The 24,262-nt window shown below is 40.3% G+C and overlaps 1 protein-coding gene across 1 annotated transcript; it reads left to right on the forward strand.

Annotated features, from left to right (window-relative positions):
• The first annotated feature begins 21,880 nt into the window (after window positions 1–21,880).
• Window positions 21,881–22,980, forward strand: LOC150061979 (olfactory receptor 2A12-like). The gene has a single exon (XM_090333775.1). The coding sequence runs from the start codon at window positions 21,983–21,985 to the stop codon at window positions 22,928–22,930; it is 948 nt and encodes a 315-aa protein (XP_090189901.1). The 5' UTR covers window positions 21,881–21,982; the 3' UTR covers window positions 22,931–22,980.
• Window positions 22,981–24,262: the final 1,282 nt, after the last annotated feature.

Genomic DNA, 24,262 nt, shown 5'->3' on the forward strand with positions numbered 1-24,262 from the left:
TAACCACCAGGAAAACTGGAAGTGGTGCTGTGGCTCAAAATGGTCAAGCAGTAACCTTGAGCTGAATAGCTCAGGGACAGCACCCCGGCCCCAGAGTTCAAGCCCCATGATGGACCAAAAAAAAAAAAAAAAAAAGATGAGTATGTAAAGTGACAGCTTTCCCATTTTGTGAGGGAATTGGAGAAAAGTGAGAACAGAAATGGTTTTGCTCTATTTTAAAAAGACCTACAGCTATCTACCTTTTGACAAAACAGGGTCTTAATGTTTCATAAAACATTGCTATCATTATTATTGCTGGTCTTGGGACTTGAACTCAGAACCTGACAATTGTCCTTGGGCTTTCTCAAGGCTAGCGCTCTACCACTTGAGCCACAGCACCACTTCCAGCTTTTTCTCTGTATGTAGTACCAAGGAATCAAACCTAGGGCTACATGCATGCTAGGCAAGCACTCTACCACTAGACCACACCCCAGCCATAGAAAAACTTATTTTTATATTGTCAAATAGCAAATACTCATGGTGTTGATTTCATGTATAGCAGGTACATTTTCAAAATTGAAAGCTGAATGATAAAAGTATCTTCCAGAAACAGTATATTTTTTTCAGTACAGTTATATGTAGGATTCACAAACACCTTGTGTACATTGCAGGATTTCATTTAATTAGTGTAATATAATTGTGTGCTGTTGGCACAAGCACAAACCAGTGGCTCAGAACAAGTGTAGACACACACAGGGCAATGAGCATTCCATTGAAGATTGATTCCTAGATGACCAGGTTCATTGCTGGATTTTGCACTGAATTTTCCATTTTAATTTACACTAATTAAATGACCATTTGGGCTTTAAGTCCTGATATCTGATATGGAACACTTTCTTGTCTATGCTGATTCTTTTACATTTTTGTACAAATTCTAGTCAACAATAACTTACTCCTCCTCCCTTTTCTTCTCCTTCTCTCTCTTTTTCTGTATTTTGTGCTTGTCCTATGGCTTGAACTTAGGGCCTGAACACTTGTCTCTGAGCTTCTTTTGCTTAAGGTTAGCATTCTACCACTTGAGCCACAGCACTACTTCAAGACTTTTTTCTAAGTAGTTAATTGGAGATGAGTCTCATGGACTTTCTTGCCTGGTCTGGCTTCAAACTGCACTCCTCAGATCTCAGCCTCTGGAGTAGCTAGGATTGCTGGCATGAGCCACCAGTACCTGGCTTCTAGTCAGCTTCTAGTCAGATTTCTAAGTTTTTTTCAAATATATTCAGATTATTTTTTGCCAGTCCTGGGCCTTGGACTCAGGGCCCGAGCACTGTCTTTGGGTTTTCTCAAGGCTAGAGCTCTACCACTTGAGCCAAGCACCACTTCTGGCTTTTTTCTATTTATGTGGTACCGAGGAATTGAACCAGGTTCTTCGTACATGCTAGGCAAGCACTCTACCACTAGGCCAAACTCCCGGCCCCATATTCAGAATTTTGGTTATGGTTGTATTGAATGTATCAGACTAAGGAGAGAAGGTGTTAAAATGTTACTTGGGCATTGGATGCTAGCAGAGGGGCACAATGTCACACACTTTTATCCTCCAGACCGATGCCTTACATGTTCTGGACTCAAGGTAGCTGATAGTGTCAACCTTCAGGACTTTCCCTACCATTCCAACAAAGGTATTTCCTAAGATCATGTCTGGTTTTAGGGAAGTCCCTGGGTTCTGGAGCCAAAGGGCGAAGAAAAATGGAGTCAAAGAGAGGCCAGAATAACATAGAACACAGATAAGGACCTTGAGGACCCATCTATTTTTGTATTCAAGAATTTATTAACATTGATTTTTACATATTTCAAATGTCATGTTTAACAAACAAGTGTTCAAGAAGGGAATCTCTATATAATCACTGGCACTTAGATTTTAGAACATAATTAAAATTAAGCTGAGGGTTTGTATGTCATAGATACATATTAATGTATATAATAAAACATTATGTCTATAGAGTACATAGTCCATCATAAATTTTTTATTAAAGAATTTATTAACACTGATTTTTACATCATATTTCAAATGACATGTTTAACAAACAAGTGTTCAAGAAGGGAACCTCTATGTACAATCACTGGCACTTAGTTTTTAGAACATAATTAAAATTAGACTAAGGGTTTGTATATCATAGATACATATTAATTTATGAAATAAAACATTATGTCTATAGAGTCATAGGTTTTATGTCTATGTAGTTATGTTTATATTGCCAATATCATGTCTATAGCATTAGGTATGCAAATATTGAGTCCTCGCTCTTGTACTGTTTGGATCTAATAGCCACATATTAAGGATACCATGCGCCTTTTGTTCCTTTGGTCTTGACTTGTCTCACTCAACATGATTCGCTCTAGATTCATCTACTCCCCTGCAAATGCTATTATTTTATCTTGTCTGTTGGCTATATATACACCACATTTTCTGTATCCATTCATCTGCAGTAGGGCATCTGGATTGTTTCCATTGCCTGGCTATTATGAATAGCGCAGAGATGAACATAGCTGAGCAGCTGTCCTTATCATATTTTGGATTATGATGTTTAGGGTAGATGCCCAGAAGTGGTATGGTGGGATCGTAGGGAAGGTCCATTTTCAGTTCTTTAAGAAACCTCTACACTGCTTTCCAGAGTGGCTGAACTAATTTACAATCCCACCAGCAGTGTAGTAAGATTCCTTTTTCTCCACAACCCCACCAGCAACTGTCATTGTCTGAGTTCAAAATCTTGGCCATTCTTGTTGGGGTAAGGTGGTATTTTAGGGTTGTTTTTATTTGCATTTCCTTTATGACCATAGATGATGAACATTTTCTCATATGCTTTTCTGCCATTTTAATCTCTTCTTCTGATAAGTCTCTCTTTAGTTCCCCATCATAGATTTTTATGTCTGTGTAGTTAGGTTTATATCTCTAATGAGGACCCATCTATTTATAACAGAGCCATGTGTCCTATGAGTGAGTTCTCAGAGTCTTTCCTGCTCTCACTTAACCTAACCCCCCTTTTCCCCATTGCTCTATCATCTCTGTCACTGGTACAGAAATTTGCTCTCTGGTTATAGTTCTACAGAGAAGCCAGTTGTGAATTTGAGGCTCCTGCAAGCTGGATCAGGCCCAAAAGGAAAGGAAGAGTTTGGACATTGGAAGTTGCTACAGGTATCTCTGGCACCACAAGGGCTGTCAATATAGGATGAAGGGAAACACAGTAATAAGAACCAGGATCTGGCCATGGGAAGGGATGCTTTGACTAACCAGAGAGATGTTCCAGGTTGAATGGTGGTTCCATCATCCTGCATTCCCTGTGTACACCAGTTCAAGGGGATGGAAACCCACAATCCTGGAAATCCTGGTGTGGCCAGTGATGTGGACTCTTCCATTCTGATTGGGGAATGGCCAGATCACAGTGGGGAGCAGAGAACAGGGAGCTAGACATAAGGGCTGGGAGGAGGAGTCAGGGCACAGATGGAGAAGTAATAGGAAAGGGGACCAAAATGAACTGGATGCTTAGTAGAATGTCTGGAAGGTTCCTTGGAAGGCTGGGCAGGGCTACCTTTAAGGTGGGGTGATGGGAAGAAGTAGTTAGAGAAGGAAATGAGGTATGGCAGAAACCAGTCAGGGGTGTGTTGTAGTGGCATCTAGACTTCTGCTGTAAGATTCAGGGAGTAGGGGAGGAAGGTAGACCAGATGACCAGCAGATGAAGGACCAGAAGGAGCAGGAGGAGAAGAAAGATGGGGTTGAGATGGGACAATCCCAGGAAGCTTTTTGGCCATCTTTTTTTTTCTCTGAAGGAAGTCCTAACTTCTTGCCTCACCCAAATCAAGTTGAGGGAACTTGAGCCTGATCTGGCCCTCCTTTTGTCTCAGACATCACCCCATACATCATCCATGAATGAGTGCCCCTTATGAGCCAGTGAGATGGTGAGGGCCTCCACTCTTCAGTGTCTACCTTAGAGTGTCCATGGAAACAGCCAAGAGAAGAGTGGTCCTCTTAGGCAGCATGTAGTGTTGTCCCTCAGTAGACAGAGAATAGTTAATAGGATAGGCTAGAATTAAGGGTTTGGGACCTGGGAGAGACACTCTGAGGCAGGAATTGGAAGAAATGGGAAGAAGTCCATTCTGAAGGCCTCTCCTATCCTTTATGACATTTGCAAGAAAAGAGGTAGGCAGAGATATCTTTCCTATTTTGCCAAGGATGAGGGCCACTATAACCAAGAAGGACTCATCCTTGGTAGGCAGTTGGTGGCAGAGCAGGTGGGCTGAACTTGAGCTAGAGAAGAAAGACCAGGGGACAAGTACAAATGGCACAGTGGGTTGACAGGCAGCTGGACACGTCTGTGCTGGACAGGACCTAGAAGAGGTGTTTTGGATCAGAGCTTTGCCTCCTGGAGCTTATGTTTTGGTCTTTCTAGTCACATGCTCTGCTGTGAAACTCAACTGGGATGAGAAATACAAGAGGAAAGCTTGGAGGATGTATATTCATTTCAAAGATCCTACTAACTAGATTTGGACTTCTTACCTGAGATGACTATGTGGCTGATTAAGGAAGCTGCTAGACCTTCCCATTCTTTAATCTGATACTACTTCTGGTTCTTTGATTACTAGCCACATTTTTTAAAAAGAATTTATTAACGTTGATTTTTACATCATATTTTTAATGACAAGTTTAACATACAAGTGTTCAGGGAGGGAATCTCTATTTACAATCACTGGGACTTAGCATTTAGAACTTAATCACAATTAGGCTAAGGGTTTGTATGTCATAGAAACATATTAATTTATGAAATAAAACATTATGTCTATAGAGTCATAGGTTTTTATGTCTATATAGTTGTGTTTATATTTCCATTACCATGTCCATAGCTTTGGGTATACAGTTACTGAGTCCTCGCTCTTGTACTCTTTGGATTTAATAGCCGCATATGAAGGATACCATGTGCCTTTTGATCCTTAGGTCTTGACTTGTCTCACTCAACCTGATTCGCTCTAGATTCATCCACTTCCTTGTGAATGCCATTATTTTATCTTGTCTGCTGGCTATATAGAATTCCATTGTGTATATATACCACATTTTCTGTATCCATTCATCTGCAGTAGGGCATCTGGATTGTTTCCATCGCCTGGCTATTGTGAATAGTGCAGAGATGAACATAGCTGAGCAGGTGTCCTTATAATATCTTGGGTTATGATGTTCAGGATAGATGCCCAGAAGTGTTATGGCGGGATCGTAGGGAAGGTCTATTTTCAGTTCTTTAAGAAACCTCCACACTGCTTACTAGCCACATTTTAAGCATTATTCACCCTCCTTTCTCTCATAAACTTGCATCACTATAATTTTCAGTTTTCTTTCTTTGACTTAAGCCTCTTTTCCTTGCTTACATGGACAAGCTTTTGGTTTATTCCTAGGTATATGATTTCCTATTTCTTGGCTTTGTTGTTGACTTTTTGATTTCCTGGCTTTAGCTGTAGCCTGGTTTTCTCTTGAAATCAATATAGAAGTACTGAAAATTCAGTCCCCTGAACTCAATGCCAATTCATACATAATGAGGTAAATATTAACTCCCAGCAATTATACATTCATGACACTGTCTAGTTCCTGAGTTCTCTTAGGGTCTCCCAGATCATATGAAGGGCCTCCCAAGTAATATTTCATTCATCTTAAGTTGGCACTTGCTCCTAGGGGCCACCCATATCCAACACAGGGAAATAGTAGATGTCTGCACAATTCATCACCGGAAGCCTTCTTTTACATATTCTTTGTTGTAGTTGTTTTGTATTATCCCCCGTGGTACTGGGAATTGAATGCCAGACCTTGCATTTGCCAGGCAAGCACTCTATCACTTGAGCTACGGCTTCAATCCTGAATCCAGTTCTTTGATTTGTAAGAGATCTGTGCAGTGGCAGTTTAATAGCCAATGAGGTTTATTCCAGGTTTGCTTAATTTTTTTGCTAATTGAAAATTTTTTTTGTAAGAGCAGGGGAAAAATCATCAAAGAAAAACTTAGTTGATAAATGACTTGTGATAAGTATGGAAAATAATTATGAAAATTTCAGGAAAATCATGATAAGAATTGTTTCTACTACCATATCAGATCATCTCTCTCTTACTTAACTAATTAGCACATTCTATATTCTCTGTCCACAGCAAAAGCAACATTTTACTAAAAGCACATTTAGCCCCTTCCTGTCTTATATCAGGCCCTCCCTGTGAAGTTGAACCTTGACTGTAAAGATTTTTTACATGGAGATGTTATTAAATTCACATGCTTCCATAACAAGAGAGAGTTCCAAAATGGAGGCATCCCACAATAGTGCAAAATTAAAACATATATAAAGACATTAAAAAACCCTTGTAAATGACGATGTCAACCTGATGCTTACTGGTGTGAATGTGAGAGATGGAGACATAACCCCCAACAAGAAGCTGAGGCTCTTCAATCCAGCACTGCTGAGGTAGCAAAATGGGAGTTTGTGAGGATGACCCCATCCAGACCAGAACTTTTCTCCAGTGCTCAGCAGACCACTATCAGTGCTTCTGTATCATCTTGTGGTAAATGCTCCTGTCCTTACAAGACCCCATGGACAAGGGGAGACTTCACTGTTGTCCTTTCTCCTCTTCCTACCTCCAAGGGCCTCTCCACCATGGCTCTTGCCTTCTGGATTCCCCTGGTGAGAAGGAGGCACCAGTGTCCTTCAACCACAAAGCTCCAGGGGACAATGATCAAAACCTTCCAATCTGCCATGATGTACTTGCCCAAGAGCATTATAAGTAGGGTGTTTGGAATTGCTATGGCTCAGATCCATCTCTCTGCAATTCTTCTCAAAGGAGTATCCATTTCTCTCCTCCCTTGAGGAGGGCAGAGCCACATTATTCTTCTTGGACAAATACTATATAATAAACTTCCTTCTTACATTCCAAGTCTTTTTATGTAGTCTACATGTGCATATTGATGGTCTGATAATAATAGAGTTGGTTTGTGTCTAGCAACTCACTGAATCTCTTTCCAGGAGTGGAATTTTTAGCCAGGTGAAGCAATGCAAACCTGTAATCCCAGCACCTAGGAGATGGGCTCAGGAAGACTGAAGGTTCTAAGTAAGTCTCCATAGTGAGACCCTATTCTACCTCCCAACCAAATAAAACAAAACAACATGGAGGTACATTGTTGAGCAGAAGTGGTGAGAGCAGACATGCTTGTCTTGTTCTTGATCTTATGATAAAATAATTCATACATAACATTAAATATAATTTATATTTAAATGTATATTGATTTGTAAGTATAACTTATATTAGTTTTCATAGACATTCTTTTTTCAGGGGGGGGGTCACAGGGCTTGAGCTATTCAGCTCAAGGCTACCGCCCTACCCTTGAGCTAAGCCCCACTTCCCATTTTCTAGAGGTTAATTGGAGATAAGAATCTCAGGTCTTTTTGTGCCCAGCTGGCTTTGAACCTTGATGCTTAGATCTCAACCTTCTGAGTAGCTAGGATTACAGGCATGAGGCACTGCGCCTGGCTCATAAACATTCTTTATCAGGTTCAGGAATTCCCTTATCATGCCTACTTATTATGGATGGATGCTGAATTTTGTTGGTGCTTTTCTGTAGCTATTGAAATAATCATATGGTTTTTAGTTAATTATGCAGTTAATTACGTGTAATTAGCTATAATTATACATAATTAACTATATAAACATAGTTAATTATAAATAATTTAGTTAACAGAGTGAAATACAGTGACTGATATTTTTGGATTTAACTAAACGTTGAACCCTATATAAATCTTACTCTGTCTTGATGTACTTTTGTAGATGAAGTGCTCAGGGTCTGAGCACTGTCCTTGGGTTTTCTCAAGGGTAGAGCTCTACCACTTGGGCCACAGTACCACTTCTGGCTTTTTCTATATATGTGGTACTGAGGAACTGAACCCCAGTCTTTGTGCATGCTAGGCAAGTATGCTACCACCAGGCCTAACTCCCGGCCCCTGATTTGCTAATCTTTTTCTTTTGAATTCTTTTTTTTTTTTTTTGCCAGTCCTGGGCTTGAGCTCAGGGCCTGAGCACTGTCCTTGGATTTTCTCAAGGTTAGAGCTCTACCACTTGAGCCTCAGCACCACTTCTGGCTTTTTTCTATGTATGTGGTACCAAGGAATCGAACCCGGGTCTTTGTGCATGCTAGGCAAGCACTTTAACCACTAGGCCAAACTCCTGGCCCTTCTTTTGAATTCTTGTATCTTTGACTAATTTTAGAATCAGGGAAATGCTGGCTTCTTAGAATGACTTGAGGGAAATATTTTCTCTTTTTGATGTTCTGGGACTTTTTGTAGAATTGATGTTAGTTTCTCATTAAATATTTAGGAGAATTTACTCATAAATATAACTGGGCTGGAGAGAAAAAGAGAGAAAGTACGTGTGTATGTGTTTTTATTTAATAAGTGAAGTGTTATTCAAGTTATCGATTTCTTCTTAAGTGGCTTTTGGTTCCTTGAGAACCAATCATTGAGTTTTGCTCTCTTGTAAAACAACAGTTCACTCTATTTTTAAAACTTATTTTATCTCTTCTGTATAGTTATGAATTTCCTTTAAGTACTGCTTATGCAATCTCTAAATTTTGTTTTCTATCTCATTCAGTTAAAATATTTTTAGTTTTCCTCTTTATAGAAATTTGCTACTTTGTTACTTGTTTTCAATTAATTTGTTATCAGGAAACATACTCTGTATGACTTTAGTACTTGCAATTTATTGAAACCTGCTTTGTGGCCCCAAATATAGATTGTGTTAGACAGATGTTCTCTCTGCCCTGGGGGAAATGTTTGTTCAGTTGTTATTGGGTGGAATGTTCTATAAATGTTAATTAGGCCAACTTGGTTGTTAGGATCACTGAAGTATTTCTTTGGATTTTCTTTTTGCTCTGTGGATTGTAAAGAAGGGAAAATTGGTATCAGTGAATGTTATTGTGACCTCATTAATTTCTCCTTGAAGAGCTCCAGTTGTATCTCATTCTTTTTGAAACTCCTCCTCTTCAGAATGTCCATTTTTTCCCTCTGTGACCCTTGGAAAGAAGGGAGACAGATGTGGTAGCTTGGTAGATAATGGTAGAAAAGGATATACCTATCTATCCCACAGGTAAGTATATCTATGATAGATGTAAGATTTTTTTTTTGCCACTCCTGGGGCTTGAACTCAGGGCCTGAGCACTGTTCTTGGACACTTTTTGTACAAGGCTAGCACTCTGCCACGTGAGCCACAGCACCACTTCCGTTTTTTTCTGTGTATGTGGTACCAAGGAGTCAAACCAAGGGCTTTGGGTATGCTAGGCAAGCACTCTACCACTAGGCTATGCTCTTGGCCCAAGATAATGTAAGTTTAAGTGGACCTGTCAGCTTGTTTCCACTCAGTCTTGACATATGACAGAGTCTGACAGAAGTTCTCTAGCGCCTCCCATATCATCAAATAGTTGTACAAAAGATGTGCCATATAACAAAGCAGTTTATGAATACAATGCATCTTGATTGGTGTCACCCCTTCACTATTCTCGCCCTCATTCTCCCCATCCCTTACCTTGCCTTTCTTAATTTTGTGGTATATGCAATGAATTCTTGACTACATTTTCCCCCTTTCCATCTTTATTCATTCATCTCCCTCTTTCCCTTTGGCACCCCCTTTTGCATGTACCCATTTACTGGTGCTGGTTTTGTTGGAATTTGACCTGGTCTTTCTATAAGATTATACTATTTGAGCTCTCCAGAGTCTGTTATACTTCAGTTACTTTATTTGTAACCGTTTGTATATGGCCCATCCCAATGTGTTTACTTATAGATTTATAAGAACATTCTGTCTACCACAAATGAGGGAAAGTATGCAACCTTTGTTTCTCTGGGCCTGGCTTACTTTGCTTAATATAATTTTTCCAAGTCTTTCCAATTGCTTATGAATGATACAATGTCATTCTTTCTGGTAGATAAATAAAATTACATTGTGTATATATACCACTTTTTTGCCAGTTGTGGGGCTTGAACTCAGGGCCTTGAGCACTGTCCTTGGGCTTTTCTCAAGGCTAGAGCTCTACCACTTGAGCCACAGCACCACTTCCAGCTTTTTCTAGGTATGTGATACTGAGGAATCGAACCCAGGTGTTCATGCATGCTAAGCAAGCACTCTACCACTAGGCCAAATTTCCGACCCTATATATCACTTTTTAAAAATCCATTTGTTCATTGAGGGCATCGGGGTTGATTCTGTACCTTGGCTGTTGTGAATAGTGCTGCAATGAACATGGTTGTTCTGGTGGCTTTACTGCAATCCTTGTTTGTCTTCTATTGGATAAATGGCCATGAGTGGGATTTCTGTGGTTAGGTTAGTTCTGTGTTCAGTTTTTTGTGAAACCCACATACTGTTTTCCAGAGTGGCTGAACAAGCCTACATCACAACCAACAGTGTATTAGAGTTCCCTTTTGCTGGCATTTGTTGTTTGTTTTCTTGATAATGGTTACTCTAACTGGGGTAAGGTAGAAACTCACTGTTGTTTTGATTTCATTTCCTTCATTGCCAGAGATGTTGAGAATTTCTTCATGTATCTACTGGCCATTTTTACTTCTTCTGAGAAGACTTCTTTAAGTCATTAGCCCACTTATTAATTGGGTTGTTTCTTTGAGGGCTTAATTTTCAAGGATTTCTTTTTTTTGAGCTCTAAGTATATTCCGGATAGTAGGCCCTTGTCTGATGTAGAGCTGGCAAAAATCTTCTCTCATTCTTTGGGCTTCTATTTAGGTTGTTAAGCTGCCTCATTTCTGAGGGATAGCTAGGATTTAGGTATCATCTTGTCAGAACCAGACTGACAATGACTAACTGACTACCTAGTCCTTTTGGTACCTATGGGAGGTTTAAGATCATGGAGACAAAGCCCTCATCAATGAGATCAGTGTTCTCAAAATAATGCCTCATCCCATTCACCATATGAAGACACAATAAGAAGAAACTATTTATGAATAAAAAAAAATGGGCCTTCACTAGACCTTGATCTGGAACCTCCAGATTTGTGAGAAATAAAATTTAATTGTCCTTGAGCTGCCCAGTTTATGATGCACTGTTATCAAATCCCAAGCATAGTAAAAGCATAATGTAAATTATATTTGAGACTCTCAAATATAAGTCAATCTTTAAAGTCTTAACCTTGACACATTTGTCTTTTTTGCATACTTGTGACAGTCTCAGACATTATATCTTCAAATATTTCCTCATTCTCTGTAGGTTTTCCTGGAACTATTACTAGACCCTATATAACTTTTGCCTTATAGTTTTCTTCTTTAGAAATTCTTTTGTTAAATTTTTTTTAACCAGTCATAGGGCTTGAGCACTGTCCTTGGACTTTTCTCAAGGCTAGCCCTCTACCACTTTAGCCACAGCATCACTTCCAGCTTTTTTCTGTGTATGTGGTACTGAGGAATTGAACCCAGTCTTCGTGCATGCTAGGCAAACACTCTATGACTAGGCCAAACTACCAGTCCAGAAATTCTTTTGTGTTTATAAGATGGATCTCTGTTCTCATAGTTATAATTTTCTATGCATTCTGAAAAATATTTCAGTTTTTGCAAGAGATCAGGTTTTTTTTCCATTTCCTTTTTGCAAGAGGTGATGGAATGATGAAACTGAGGGATAATGAGAATGGAGATGGTTAGATAGAGTTGGGTTATGATATTGAGAATGATTATGCATAGACAAAAGCAGATAGTTTGGGGATGATGGTGAGTGAATATTGTTGAGGAGAATCCAAAAGGGAAATGAGCTTGTGATGAGGTTACATGTGTTGAAGAGAGAAAGGGCTGTTGAAAAAAAAAGAAAGTACCTTGGGCATGTGCTTCCTAGCTATTGCACACACTTGAGAGAACATTAAGAAAAAGCGAAATTTCTTCAGGTGCCTCTGAGGGACATTGAGTCACTTCTGCTTTTTTCTGCTTAGCTACTGGCCTTGTCCCACCTGTCTAATAAGTTGAACTTCTTAATGATCCTCCCATTTTCTTAGGCACTGAACTTAACAAGTCTCTGTGGAACTCAGTTCAGAGCAACTCAACTGTAGCTTAATTGGCCTCTGGGTAGGAAAGAAGGACTCCTGGGGGCAGAAGAACTTATGAGTGGCCTCAGAAATGGAATAAACTTGGAAACTCACAGGAGGAGGGGGAAAGAAGTGGAGAGTTTCAAGACATTACATTAGCTTAAATGGAATTAGATGAGTGAAGCTCTTGGTATAATTGGCAATTTTCATATCCTCTGGGAAGTGTCTAGCTAAAGCAGAACTTGTGGGAGATTCTCAGTATAGTAGCTCAAAGCCTGGGATTTGGGGTAGCTGCATATCCAAAAGCAGGACTCAGAAGTCAGATGGCATGTGCTGCTGCCTGAGTAGTTTTCTTCCCTCTTGAGCTAACCTTGACAGGCAAGTCAGCCCCTGAATATCACATCTACTAGGAGCCTTACAAATTGTCTTTGGCCCCAGCATCAGTGGCTCATGCCTGTAATCTTAGCTACTCAGTAGGCTGAGATCTAAAGATCGCAGTTCGAAGCCAGCCTGGACAGGAAGTCTGTGAGACTCTTAACTGCAATTACTCACTAGAAAACCAGAAGTAGTGCTGTGGCTCAAGGTGGTAAAGTGCTGAACTTGAGCAAAAGAGCTTAGGGACAGCACCCAGGCCCTGAGTTTAAGCCTGATAACTGACAAAAAAAGTACTCTTTATTAGTTGTTAAGTGACCATTCACATACTAGTGAGCGCCTGAATATATCTGAAACCCCTGAAATTGTTATTATTATTTATAATTTGATTTTCCCATAACTATACAAGTATATATTAATACAATCATTGCAATCATTCAAACATTACAGACAAATCAAAGTTACCTTTGATCTTCGCTTTGATACCACTCCTCATATCAGACGTTAAGTCTGCTTTCAGACTTTCTAGAAATATGCCTTAATACTGCATTAAGTTGAAAAAAAGCCAGATGTCACCATGGTAATCTATACATGAATATAGTTAGATTGATTTCTTCCCCTGTTCATTCTTTCCCTGTCTGCCCTAATGCACTGCTGTACAACAGCTCTTAGTGACAGTCCTTATGTCATCTACAAACAGAGACATGTGTTCTAATGTTATTAGTTTTCTGTCATTCACAGTTATGCTGTAGGTATACATACATTTATATACACATGCATATATATACACATGCATATATACCATTATGTTATCTATATGAAATCTGGGTTTTTCTTAACCAATCCTGGGGCTTGAACTCAGGCCCTGAGCACTGTCCTTGGGCTTTCTCAAGGCTAGAATTCTGCCACTTGAGCCACAGCATCACTTCCATCTTTTTCTATATATGTGGTACCAAGGAATCAAACTCAGGTCTTCATGCATGCTAGGCAAGCACTCTACCAATAGGCCAAACTCCTGGCCTCAAGATCTGATTTTTTTAATGTAGGTACTCATGGCATAAAATTGTATTTTAAAACTACCTCCTTAAATAAAACTAACCAAAGCAGCCAAAGACCTTTATAGTGAAGACTGTTTTGTTTTGTTTTTGCTTTTTTTTTTTTTTCCTGCCAGTCCCGGGCTTGAGCTCAGGGCCTGATCACTGTCCTTGGACTTTTTTCTCAAGGCTATAGCTCTACCACTTGAGCCTCAGCACCACTTCTGGCTTTTTTTCTATGTATGTGATACTGAGGAATTGAACCCGGGTCTTCATGCATGCTAGGCAAGCACTTTAACCACTAGGCCAAACTCCCGGCCCTGCTTTTGTTTTTTTAAATCTGAAGAAAGACACCAAAGATAAAATTAGGAACTGGAAAAACCTCCCATGTTCATGGACAGGTAGAATTAATGCTGTGAAAATATCCACATTGCCAAAGGTGGTCTACAAATTTAATGCAATCCCCATTAAAATCTCAATGTGTTTATAACCATAGGGAAATCAATGAAAAAATTCATCTGGAACAACAAAGTACCTCAGCCAAAGCAATTTTCAGCAAATGCAATGCTGATGGTATCACAATCCCAGACCTGAAGCTCTACTAGAATTATAAGCTTTACTATAATTACAAAAACAGCTTGGTATTGGCACAAAAATGCTCAAAGATCAATGGAACAGACTAGAAGAGAAATGAAGCCATGTATTTATAGTCATCTGATATTTGGCAAGGCAGCCAAAAAATGCACAGTGGAAGAAAGATAGCCTCTTCAATAATTGGTATTGAGAAAACTGGACATCATATGTAGAAAACTAAAAATGGATACTTGCTCATCACTATGTACTATTATCAACTCAAAGACCTCAATGTCAGACCTGAAATTTTGAAATCACTGCATGAAGGAGTAGGAAAAGTATTAGAATTTATAGGCATTGGAAGAAACTTTTTGAAAAGAGTTCCAGAGACACAGCAGATAGGTGAGAGACTTGACAGATGGAATTACATAAAAATAAAAAGTTTCTGCACAGCAAAGGACACAACGACTAAACTAGAAAGACAGCCAATACAGTGGGAGAATATTTTTTACCAGTAATACGTTTGACAGTGGCTCAATATGCAAAATATACAAGAAGTTCAAAAAGTTAACCCTTCCCTAAACTAATAAACTGATCAATAAAATAGTCAAAGGAGAAATGGGGACCAAGACATGAGAAAGGGTATCAATGTATGTGAATTAATGCACCTTCTATTTGGCAAATATAATGTAACCCTTCTATTAATTACAATAAAAATATATGAAAAAAAGGTCAAAGGAGCTAAAGGGGAACATATCAAAAGAAGAAGTAAGAACGGCAAATAAACGTATGAGGAAATGCTCAACCTCCCTGGCCTAAAAGAAATGCAAATCAAAATAACTTTGAGATCCACCTTACCTCAAACTGGCCAGCACGTAGAAATTGAACAATAATAAAAGCTGGTGGGGATATGGGGAACAAAGAACCATACTGCACAGTTGGTGGGGATGTAAACTAGTACAGCTAATCTGGACAGCACTCTGGGGTTTCCTCAACAAACAGAACATAGATCTTCCCTAGGACCCAGCCATATCACTCCTGGGTATGTACCCAGAACATCACAGGCCAGGATATGATAAAGGCACCTGAATATCCATGCTCATTGCTGCATATTCACAATAGACAGCCCGGGTGCCCTACAATAGACAAATGGATCAAAACAAAACAAAACAAAAACATGATGATACCTACACACAATGAAACTTTACATTGTCATTAAAATAATAATATTATGTCATTTACAGGGAAATGGATGAACCTAGAACAAATCATTAGGTGAGGGAAGCCAAGAAATATGGTTGCATGTTTTCTCTCGTATGCAGAAGCTAGATCTAAAGTACACTGGAATATTATAAAGCATACAGGATTCTAGTCATTTATACACAGTGAGACCAAAGGAAGACACTCTTAGGAGAGTAACACAAAGGCACAATGCCTATGTGTATCTGATCTTATAAAATAATATGTATCTCAATGAACTCCAGGAAGTAGAAGCAATATGTTTCTTTCTTCATTGCTGTTTTTGCCTTCTTTTTGTCTTGTGTATCTTCTTTGGGAGTAAGGGGGGAGCACAGAAATGAAGGGACAAAAGGTGAACAAGTTCAACAGTGGTACTAGACACTAAGTTGAAGATGAACTAGACAACTTGTGGGTGGGGATGGGAGGGAAAAACCGGGGAGAGAGCAAAGAAAGGGGTGACATTGTCCAAAAAGAAATGTACGCATTACCTGGCTTGTGTTAAGTGTAACCCCTTTGTGCATCACCCTTATAATAACAAGAAAGGAATTCAATAAAAATATTTTAAGAGACTTGTTCTATGCCATAAGATGTGATCTATTTTGGAGAAAGTTGTTAGAACCCCAAAAGCTGAGCTGTGAGACCCAAAAGGACTGGGAATTTGGAAGACTTTCTCCCAACATACTCTCAGAACACTGAGGGTCTCCTGAAAAGGTCAGTCCCTCCTGGCTTGATGGGAATTCAGATTTCTATCCTGGGGGTGGACTAACTTCACTCCAAACTTTCTGGGAGCTTGGGGATAGACAAAGACACATGCAACTTGTAAATCATTTTCTGCTTACCTCTACCGCTACTTCCTAAGATAAGGAAGTCATTTAGCACTTAAGTAAGATTGTGTCACAAGATTGGTGCTTGTGACTTCAACAATATTGTTACCTCACTTTCTACGTGTACCCCCCTGTATCTTACTCATTCAATACCTGGTAAAAAGGACCCTGGGCACCTGAAACTGGTGAAAGGTTTCAGGCCCCTGGTGCCCCAAACCTCAATGCCATGATCCAGTGTCCATTACTGCCTGTTCCCAGTCACAGCAGGCTGCGACAGAAAGTTATGTGGGCTGATGAGAACAATATATGTTAGACAGAGTGATCTGTAGATGTCTCTTAACTGTACTTGATTGTGGTTTTATTGAATTCTGAAGTTTCTTTGTGGATATTTGGCAGGGAAGTGTCTGGGTGATTTATTAATGAAAGTGGGGTGTTGAAATCATCTCCCATTTTTGTATCTAGAACTAAACTAGAGCTGGGTTTGGAGCTGTTATTTCCTAGTTTTCTTTTTTTTTTTTGCCAGTCCTGGGCTTGAGCTCAGGGCCTGAGCACTGTCCTTGGACTTTCTCAAGGCTAGAGCTCTACCACTTGAGCCTCAGCACCACTTCCGGCTTTTTTCTATGTATGTGGTACCGAGGAATCGAACCCGGGTCTTCATGCATGCTAGGCAAGCACTTTAACCACTAGGCCAAACTCCCAGCCCCTATTTCCTAGTTTTCTTTGCACCCCATTTCTGTTTCTCCATGCTGTTCTTAAGTGTTCAGTCACCTCCTCCTTGTCAATGCTCTTCCACTCTTTGTCTTCTTGGAGTAGGATTGCCCTTGTTAGTTTTTTCAATGGCAGGCTACATGGAGAAACTGGGGAGTTTCATGTAGGCTATTGTTCCTTTGGAAAAAAAATGTCTTCTTAAAACTCTTACCAGAAATTCAGCCCATGTGGTATTGTGCTAAGAGAAAACATGGAGCCTGAGATGGCATGGGCAGTAGGAAGAAAGGCCTCACCAGACCAAAGAGGACTTGTAGTGAGTGGTCTGAGATCAGGCTTCGAGGTCCGGGCAATTCTGTCTATACAGACTTGAGCAGGAGATATTGGAGTACTGACTTATTGTTTAGACCTAAGGGAATTTGGAAGCACAGGAAGCTCATTAGGAAGCTGCCAAAGTTGACCTCTTGGGAACCAGGGATCCCTGGAGTAGAGTTTCATAAAAACTCCTCAAAATCCTAACCTACTCCACCCACAGAAACCAAGAACAGGTAAAAAAAAAATAAGCACTGGGGCAGGGCACCCGAGGTGCTACAGCAACCTCATCTGGGGCACGTCTTCTGTCTGCCTTGGTCTCCCAACTCTGTAGACTTGGGTGTCTGCATGTTTCTTCATGTCTGTGCTTCTCCCAGTGTCTTGATACGTCTCTGTCCATTTCTACTTCTTTCTGCCTCTCTTCCTTGATTATTTGTTTCGCCATGTTCAACTGCCCCCTCCTCTGATTTTGGGTGTATTCCTTCCTCAAAGCACCTGGACTCCAGTTGCTAATGAAGAGAAGGAGAAGGAAAAGAAGAAACAGGAGGAGAAGAAGAATGAGGCTGCTGTCAGGGAGGCTGAAGGCATTGGACTAGTTACAGAGAATGGAAGCCAGGGAGGTGGGGAGTGCTGGTAGGACAGTGTTAGGGTACTGCATGGGAACTAAAGAGAAGTAGGGGTCTCAGAGATGACCTTGGAGCTGAGTTTCTTTGAGGTGTCTCACGGAACAGGAGACGGATTGCCTCCCTCTAGGCTACTTGCCATCTGGTGATGCTTCCCAGTCGAATCACCAGGAATGGTAGGTCTGAATCTGCTTTGGAGCCTATTCATCTAGTCCCTTCCCTTCCCAATCCCTCTGTTACTTTTGTAAGTACAACATCCTGTTCCCCAGAATCTGCACCCTATTATGTATCTTCAAGCATGCCTAGGTTATAGTGGAAAAAAAATCTTTTTATCCAAGAATGTTGAGTGTAGACATTGGCCTGGGCGATGAGAGTTACAATGAGAGGCTGTCCTTGTGATCCACACATTGGGATCAGGACCAGATGATGTTAGGTAATGAAGAGGTAAGAGCAAACTGTGAATTCCTTAACTCTTCCAGTTGGACTGGGCTTTAGCAGACCTCCTGTCCCATCTCCCTCTAGATCCAGATTAGTAGGAAAGCATCTTTGATAGTGTGTTTGTAGGTTGGTTTCCCATAACCAAAGTACTTCCAGCAACTAAAGTTTATCATAGTACTAGGAAGCTGGGAAATCTGACATCAGAGTGCCAGAACAGTCATGTTCTGGGGAGGACATCTTCCTGGTTATGCCCTTTGCATGTCCTGGATCTCCTCTTTCATAAGGGCATTAATCCCATTAAGACGGTCCTGTCAACCGGGCGCCATGGCTCATGCCTGTAATCCTAGCTACTCAGGAGGCTGACATCTGAGGATCATAGTTTGAAATCAGCCCAGGCACAAAATGACCTGAGACTCTTATCTCCAATTAACCTCTAGAAAATGGGAAGTGGGGCTTGACTTAAGGGTAGTGTAGTAGCCTTTAGCTGAAGAGCTCAGGGACAGCACCCAGGCTGAGTTCAAGCCCCATGACCCCGCACAAAAAAAAAAAAAAAGATGGTCCTGTGCTTAAGATCTAATTAACCCTAATTTCTTTCCCAAGATCCACCTTTTAATACCACTTTATTGGGGATTAAGATTTTCAACATATGAATATGGGGGGAATACTCAAACATGCACATGTGCTTAGCTAGATCCAGCCTTCTTAGCAAAAATGGAGTTCCTTGCCTCTCAGTATAGGTTTTTATGTCTATGATCAACCCTGGGTTCCAGAAAATTTTCCATAGTCAAACTAAAGCTTGACCTAATTCTAAATTTAGAGGGTTTGAGAGTAAGTCTTATCTAGGCTCCTTAATAAAGCCCTTCACACCTCAGTAATATCCAGACATTAAATTTCTGTAGAGAAAATTATCACCAGTTATCTAAGTTTATGCGATCATCAAACAAATATATCTTGCCCACAACTTATCTACACACCTCTCAGATATGGGTCATAAAAATAGTAGAGTCTACATTCCATATGTGTTGAACTAGAGGACAAGTGCCAGCCTCCACTCCTTATCTTTGGGTAAGCTTATCTTATGGGTAAGCTTTTAGGGTGGAGTTCAAGACTGTTCTGCATTGCTTTCGTAATTTAACAATATTTACTGAATTTCTACCCTAGGGGGGATACAACTGACACTAGAGATGCATGAGTGAATGAAACAAAACACCTACATGAATAATCAGGGGCAACAGACAATAACTAGATAAGCAGGTTAGGTTCTTTTCTGAAGAAATGAGAAGTACAATGAAGAAAAACAGTGAAGAATGGCTGTATTTCTGAAAGGATGGTGGGGAAGGGTTTTCTGATGAAATGGTAACTGGGCAGAGATCTGAAGAAGTGAAAGGAGTTCCCCCAGTAAAATACTTGAAGAGAGCAGTGGTGATAGGCACAGATGGAAGCTCCGTAGCAAATTTCAGCTGGTAGTTTATGGACTAAAATGATTGCAGAGGGCTTTGGAACGAGTCAAGGAACAACAGTCGAGCTGAGATCTGAATTAGATGATGCCATTATTTGGTACCTGGCTGTAAGAATATGGAACCTTGCTTAAAAATGAATTGCAAAGACTAACCTAGTTCTTTATAGAAAATACACTAACACCTTACCCAGAGACTAAACTATCCATCTTTGATTTATTATAGGCTTATATTATATTTGTACTTTACTTTTCAAACAGTGCAAAAATCTTTAATAGTTTTAGTTCATTTCCCTCCTATGTTGGGACTATTTTTGCCACATATTTTGCACACAAACACACATAGGTACACACACATACAGTTTATGAATGTACATAAATCACTTATAGTTACCTACTATTATTACCAAGTATTGTATGCTGTAATACATTCTTGACTCTGCTGTTTCTCCCATTTTCTCTGTCTGTTTGTTTGTTTCAGTTTCTGCCTGTCTGTCTCTCTCTCCTTTTAGCACATGCAATTCAACTGTCTTCTGTTTTTCTTTTGAGAGACCTGAGCCTGTCCCATAGTCTTTTACTTGAAAGTAATTTTTTTTCTTAAACCAGTTTGTAGATCGTAGATAGATATAAAATGTTATTTTACAAAATGTTATTTTCCAAGAAATGGAAAAAAAAGAGGTTTTGCTGTTGTTGTTGCTGCTCTTTTTGTTGTCTTCCTTTTGTCTTTTTTTGGTGGGTTTATTTGTCTTTGGGATGATAAGGATGGTTGCAGAAAAAGTAGGACAAAAGATGGACAGATGCAGCAGTGGCCCTCACTGGACACCATGTTGAATATGAACTTTACAACTTGAGTGCGGGGATGGGAGGGGAAAAGTGGGAGAGAGAGAAGGAAGGGGTGACAGTGTCCAAAAAGAAATGAACTCTATACCTGACTTATGTAACTGTAACCCCTCTGTACATCACCTCTACAATAACAACAAAATATGTTTAAAAATAGTAGATGGGGAGTTCTCCTCCCCCTCCTCCTCCTCTTTCTTTGTTGTTTTTTTTTTTAATTTTGTCAGTTATGGGGCTTGGATTCAGGACCTAGGTGCTGTCTTGAGCTTAACACTAGCTCTTTTATCACTTTGGGCCACAGCTTCACTTCCAGTTTTCTGGCAGTTAATTGGAGATGACAGTCTTGCAGACTTTTCTGCCTGGGTTGGCTTTGAGCCACAATCCTCAGCATCCTGAGCAGCTAGGATTACAGGTGTAGCCACCAGCACCCGGAAATGTTTCTTATTCTAAGTGCTCATTGGGCAGCATATCATTTCTGCAAGTTGAAATTTTTCCTACATTTGAGAAAACTGTTGGTCATTATTTTCCAGGTGTTTTTCCCTTTGTCCCTACCCATTCATGTCTCTTACTTCTGATCCATGAAAACATGAGACTCTGACCCTTCGTGGAGTATGACTTATTTCCAATGACCACTGGGTTATTTTGAATTTGAGTCAGATGTCTAATAGGTGTCTCAAGGTACCCAGCAGGCTCTTCAAGTAGTCCAGTTGAAGCCAATTTAGGGAGGAGTCCCAAAGTGAAGCAAAACTTCCCTATCTGTATGAAATGCATAACAAATGATACAGTACTAAGTATTTGACTTTTTTTCTTGTCTTCTTTGACATTTTCCATAAGTTACATGGACTATGAACTCTAAGACATTCATTTTGAACCGTCTTCTCCTCCTCCTCCTCCTCCTCCTCCTCCTCCTCCTCCTCCTCCTCCTCCTCTCCTCCTCCTCCTCCTCCTCTCCTCCTCCTCCTCCTCTCCTCCTCCTCCTCCTCTTCTTCCTCTTCTTCTTCTTCTTTTTCTCCTCCTCCTCCTCCTCTTCTTCTTTCTCTCCTCCTCCTCCTCCTCCTCCTCCTCTTCTTCTTCTTTTTCTCCTCCTCCTCCTCTTCCTCCTCCTCCTCTTCCTCCTCCTCCTCCTCCTCCTCCTCCTCCTCCTCCTCTTCTTCTTCTTCTTCTTCTTCTTCTTCTTCTTCTTCTTCTTCTTCTTCTTCTTCTTCTTCTTCTTCTTCTTCTCCTTTTTTCTCCTTCTTCTCCATCTACATTTTGAAAACTAGAAGTTTTTATTTGACATTTCAGGAAAAACTGGGTTACATAGTAAAACGTTAGCATATTAAATGGAAATTTCTTTAAAAGTTGTTCCTCAGTTTTGTGGGTATCCCATGTACTTTCTTTGTTACATTTGTTTGTCTTATTGTTTGTATCACATAAATAGCAGAGCAGGGTTTGGGTCTGAATGGTGCACCTTCCTGAAGTCATAACTCTGTTTTGTTTTTGTTTTTGTTTTTTCTCTACAGCAGGTGAAAGATGCAGGGGTTCCTTTGGAAAAACCATAGCTCTCTTACTGAGTTCATTCTCCTAGGATTCTCTAGTGATGAAAAGATAAATGTCATTCTCTTCAATGTCTTTCTCTTCCTCTACCTCATCACCCTTCTAGGCAATGGGCTCATTATCACTTTGATACGCACAGACTCCCGCCTCCACACACCCATGTACTTTTTCCTCAGTGTCTTATCCATTCTGGACATGGGCTATGTCACCACCACAGTGCCCCAGATGCTAGCTCACCTGGTGTGCAAGAGGAAGACCATCTCCTATGGTGGATGTGTGGCCCAAATGTACATCTTCCTGATGCTGGGCATCACTGAGTCTTGGCTTTTTGCAATCATGGCTTATGACAGGTATGTGGCCATCTGCCATCCTCTCAGGTATAAAGTCATCATGAGCCCTTTGCTGTGTGGCTCACTGGTGGCCTTCTGTGGATTCTGGGGCGTCAGTTGTGCCCTCATATACACAGTCTCTGCGATGATTCTTCCCTACTGTGGCCCCAATGAGATCAACCACTTCTTCTGTGAAGTGCCTGCTGTCTTGAAGCTGGCCTGTGCCGACACCTCTCTCAACGACCAAGTGGATTTCATCCTAGGCTTCATCCTTCTTTTGGTTCCACTGTCCCTCATCATCATGGTCTACATCAATATCTTTGCTGCCATCCTGAGGATCCGCTCAGCCCAAGGGCGGCTCAAGGCCTTTTCCACCTGCGCCTCCCACATCACTGTCGTCACCATGTTCTCCATCCCTTGTATGGTTATGTACATGAGACCCGGCTCCGAGTCCTCCCCGGAAGAGGACAAGAAGCTGGCTCTATTCTACAATGTCATTTCTGCCTTCCTGAACCCTATCATCTACAGCCTCCGAAACAAAGACGTTAAGAGGGCATTCCTCAAAGTGACAGGCTGGAGCCAAGGAGCACGATGAAGTTTCAAGACCAACCACTAAACTAAGGCCACAGCCTATATGACTTATAGGGGGAGGGAGCAATACTGAAACTTGAACTCAGGGCTTCATACTTGCTAAGTAGGGACGTTACTACTTGAGTTACTTTGCTAGTCTCACCTATGTGACTTCTTTATAAATGTTTCTTCTAACATTCAGTTGGTAGAAACTGGCAATGGGTCCTTCTTAAATATGAAGACTTCAGATGATGGACTCCACATAGGCAGGTCTCATATTGATTCATCTCTGTGTCATCAGCTTCCGAAACCTGAAGAAGAATTGGTATCAACCTTTATCTTTTTATGAATAAACGTTTGTTCAACTGAATGCTCAAGCTGCGCACTCATAAAATAATGGAAGGGTATAAGCTGACTTCCAGATCAGTAACCTGACTACATACAGATCAATTAGAGGTACCTATAAATGCTAAAGATAGAGGAATTAAAGAGAAAGCAATGATGGTCATATATAATTGAGTTCAAGGAAGTAATTAAGGTCAGTTTTGGTGAGTACTCTTAGGAGACTATAAATTCAAGGCACATAAGCCCTCATATTAAAAAAAGAGAGAGCTCTTTTTTTAGGGTCCTACAGGTCAAAGTAGGACCTCTTAGTTATTTGGTGAAATTGTTCAGTTCCCTGGAACCTTTTGTAATTCATCTTTAACTTTATTTAAGTAGATGGACATAAAATAGACTATAACTACTCAAAGTATGAAAACATCATCTTGACTAAAATGAAGTTTCTTGACTTTTTGTCATCCCTCTGGATTAATAATTTATGTAAAGCTCCACCTCAGAATTTATACTCTTGCTATTCAAGGAGTAGCCTTGATTTAGCATTATCAGCATCATCTGCGAATTTAAGTTGCAAAAATTTGACATTTCCACACTGTGGAAATATTCCATATTTTTTTCTTTTGTCCGTCATGGGGCTTGACCTCTGGGCCTGCGTGCCGTCCCTGAGCTCTTCAGCTCAAGGCTAACACTCTACCACGTTGAGCCCAGCATCACTTCCAGTTTTCTAGTGGTTAATTGGAGATAAGAGTCTCACAGACTTTCGTGCCCAGGCTGGCTTTGAACTCTGATCCTCAGATTTCAGCCTCCTGAGGAGCTAGTATTACAGGCACATTGGTGCCTAGCTTATATTTAATATTCTTAGTACACACATCTTGCCAACAGGTCAATTTGTATTCCCATTAGAAAAGTAAGACAGTCCATGTTTTATTACATTTTGGCTACTTTTGACACAATTATTTGATAACTCTTTGGCTATTTCAAAGGTGAAAAAGGTTGAATTCATTGATATTTAATAGGC

The sequence above is a fragment of the Megascapheus bottae genome, chromosome 6 (genome assembly GCF_031878675.1).
Source record: "Megascapheus bottae isolate mThoBot1 chromosome 6, mThoBot2.hap1, whole genome shotgun sequence".
NCBI lineage: Eukaryota > Metazoa > Chordata > Mammalia > Rodentia > Geomyidae > Megascapheus > Megascapheus bottae.

Coding starts and splice junctions, on each gene's coding strand:
- LOC150061979 (XM_090333775.1), top strand. CDS start 21,983: ATGCAGGGGTTCCTTTGGAAAAACCATAGCTCTCTTACTGAGTTCATT.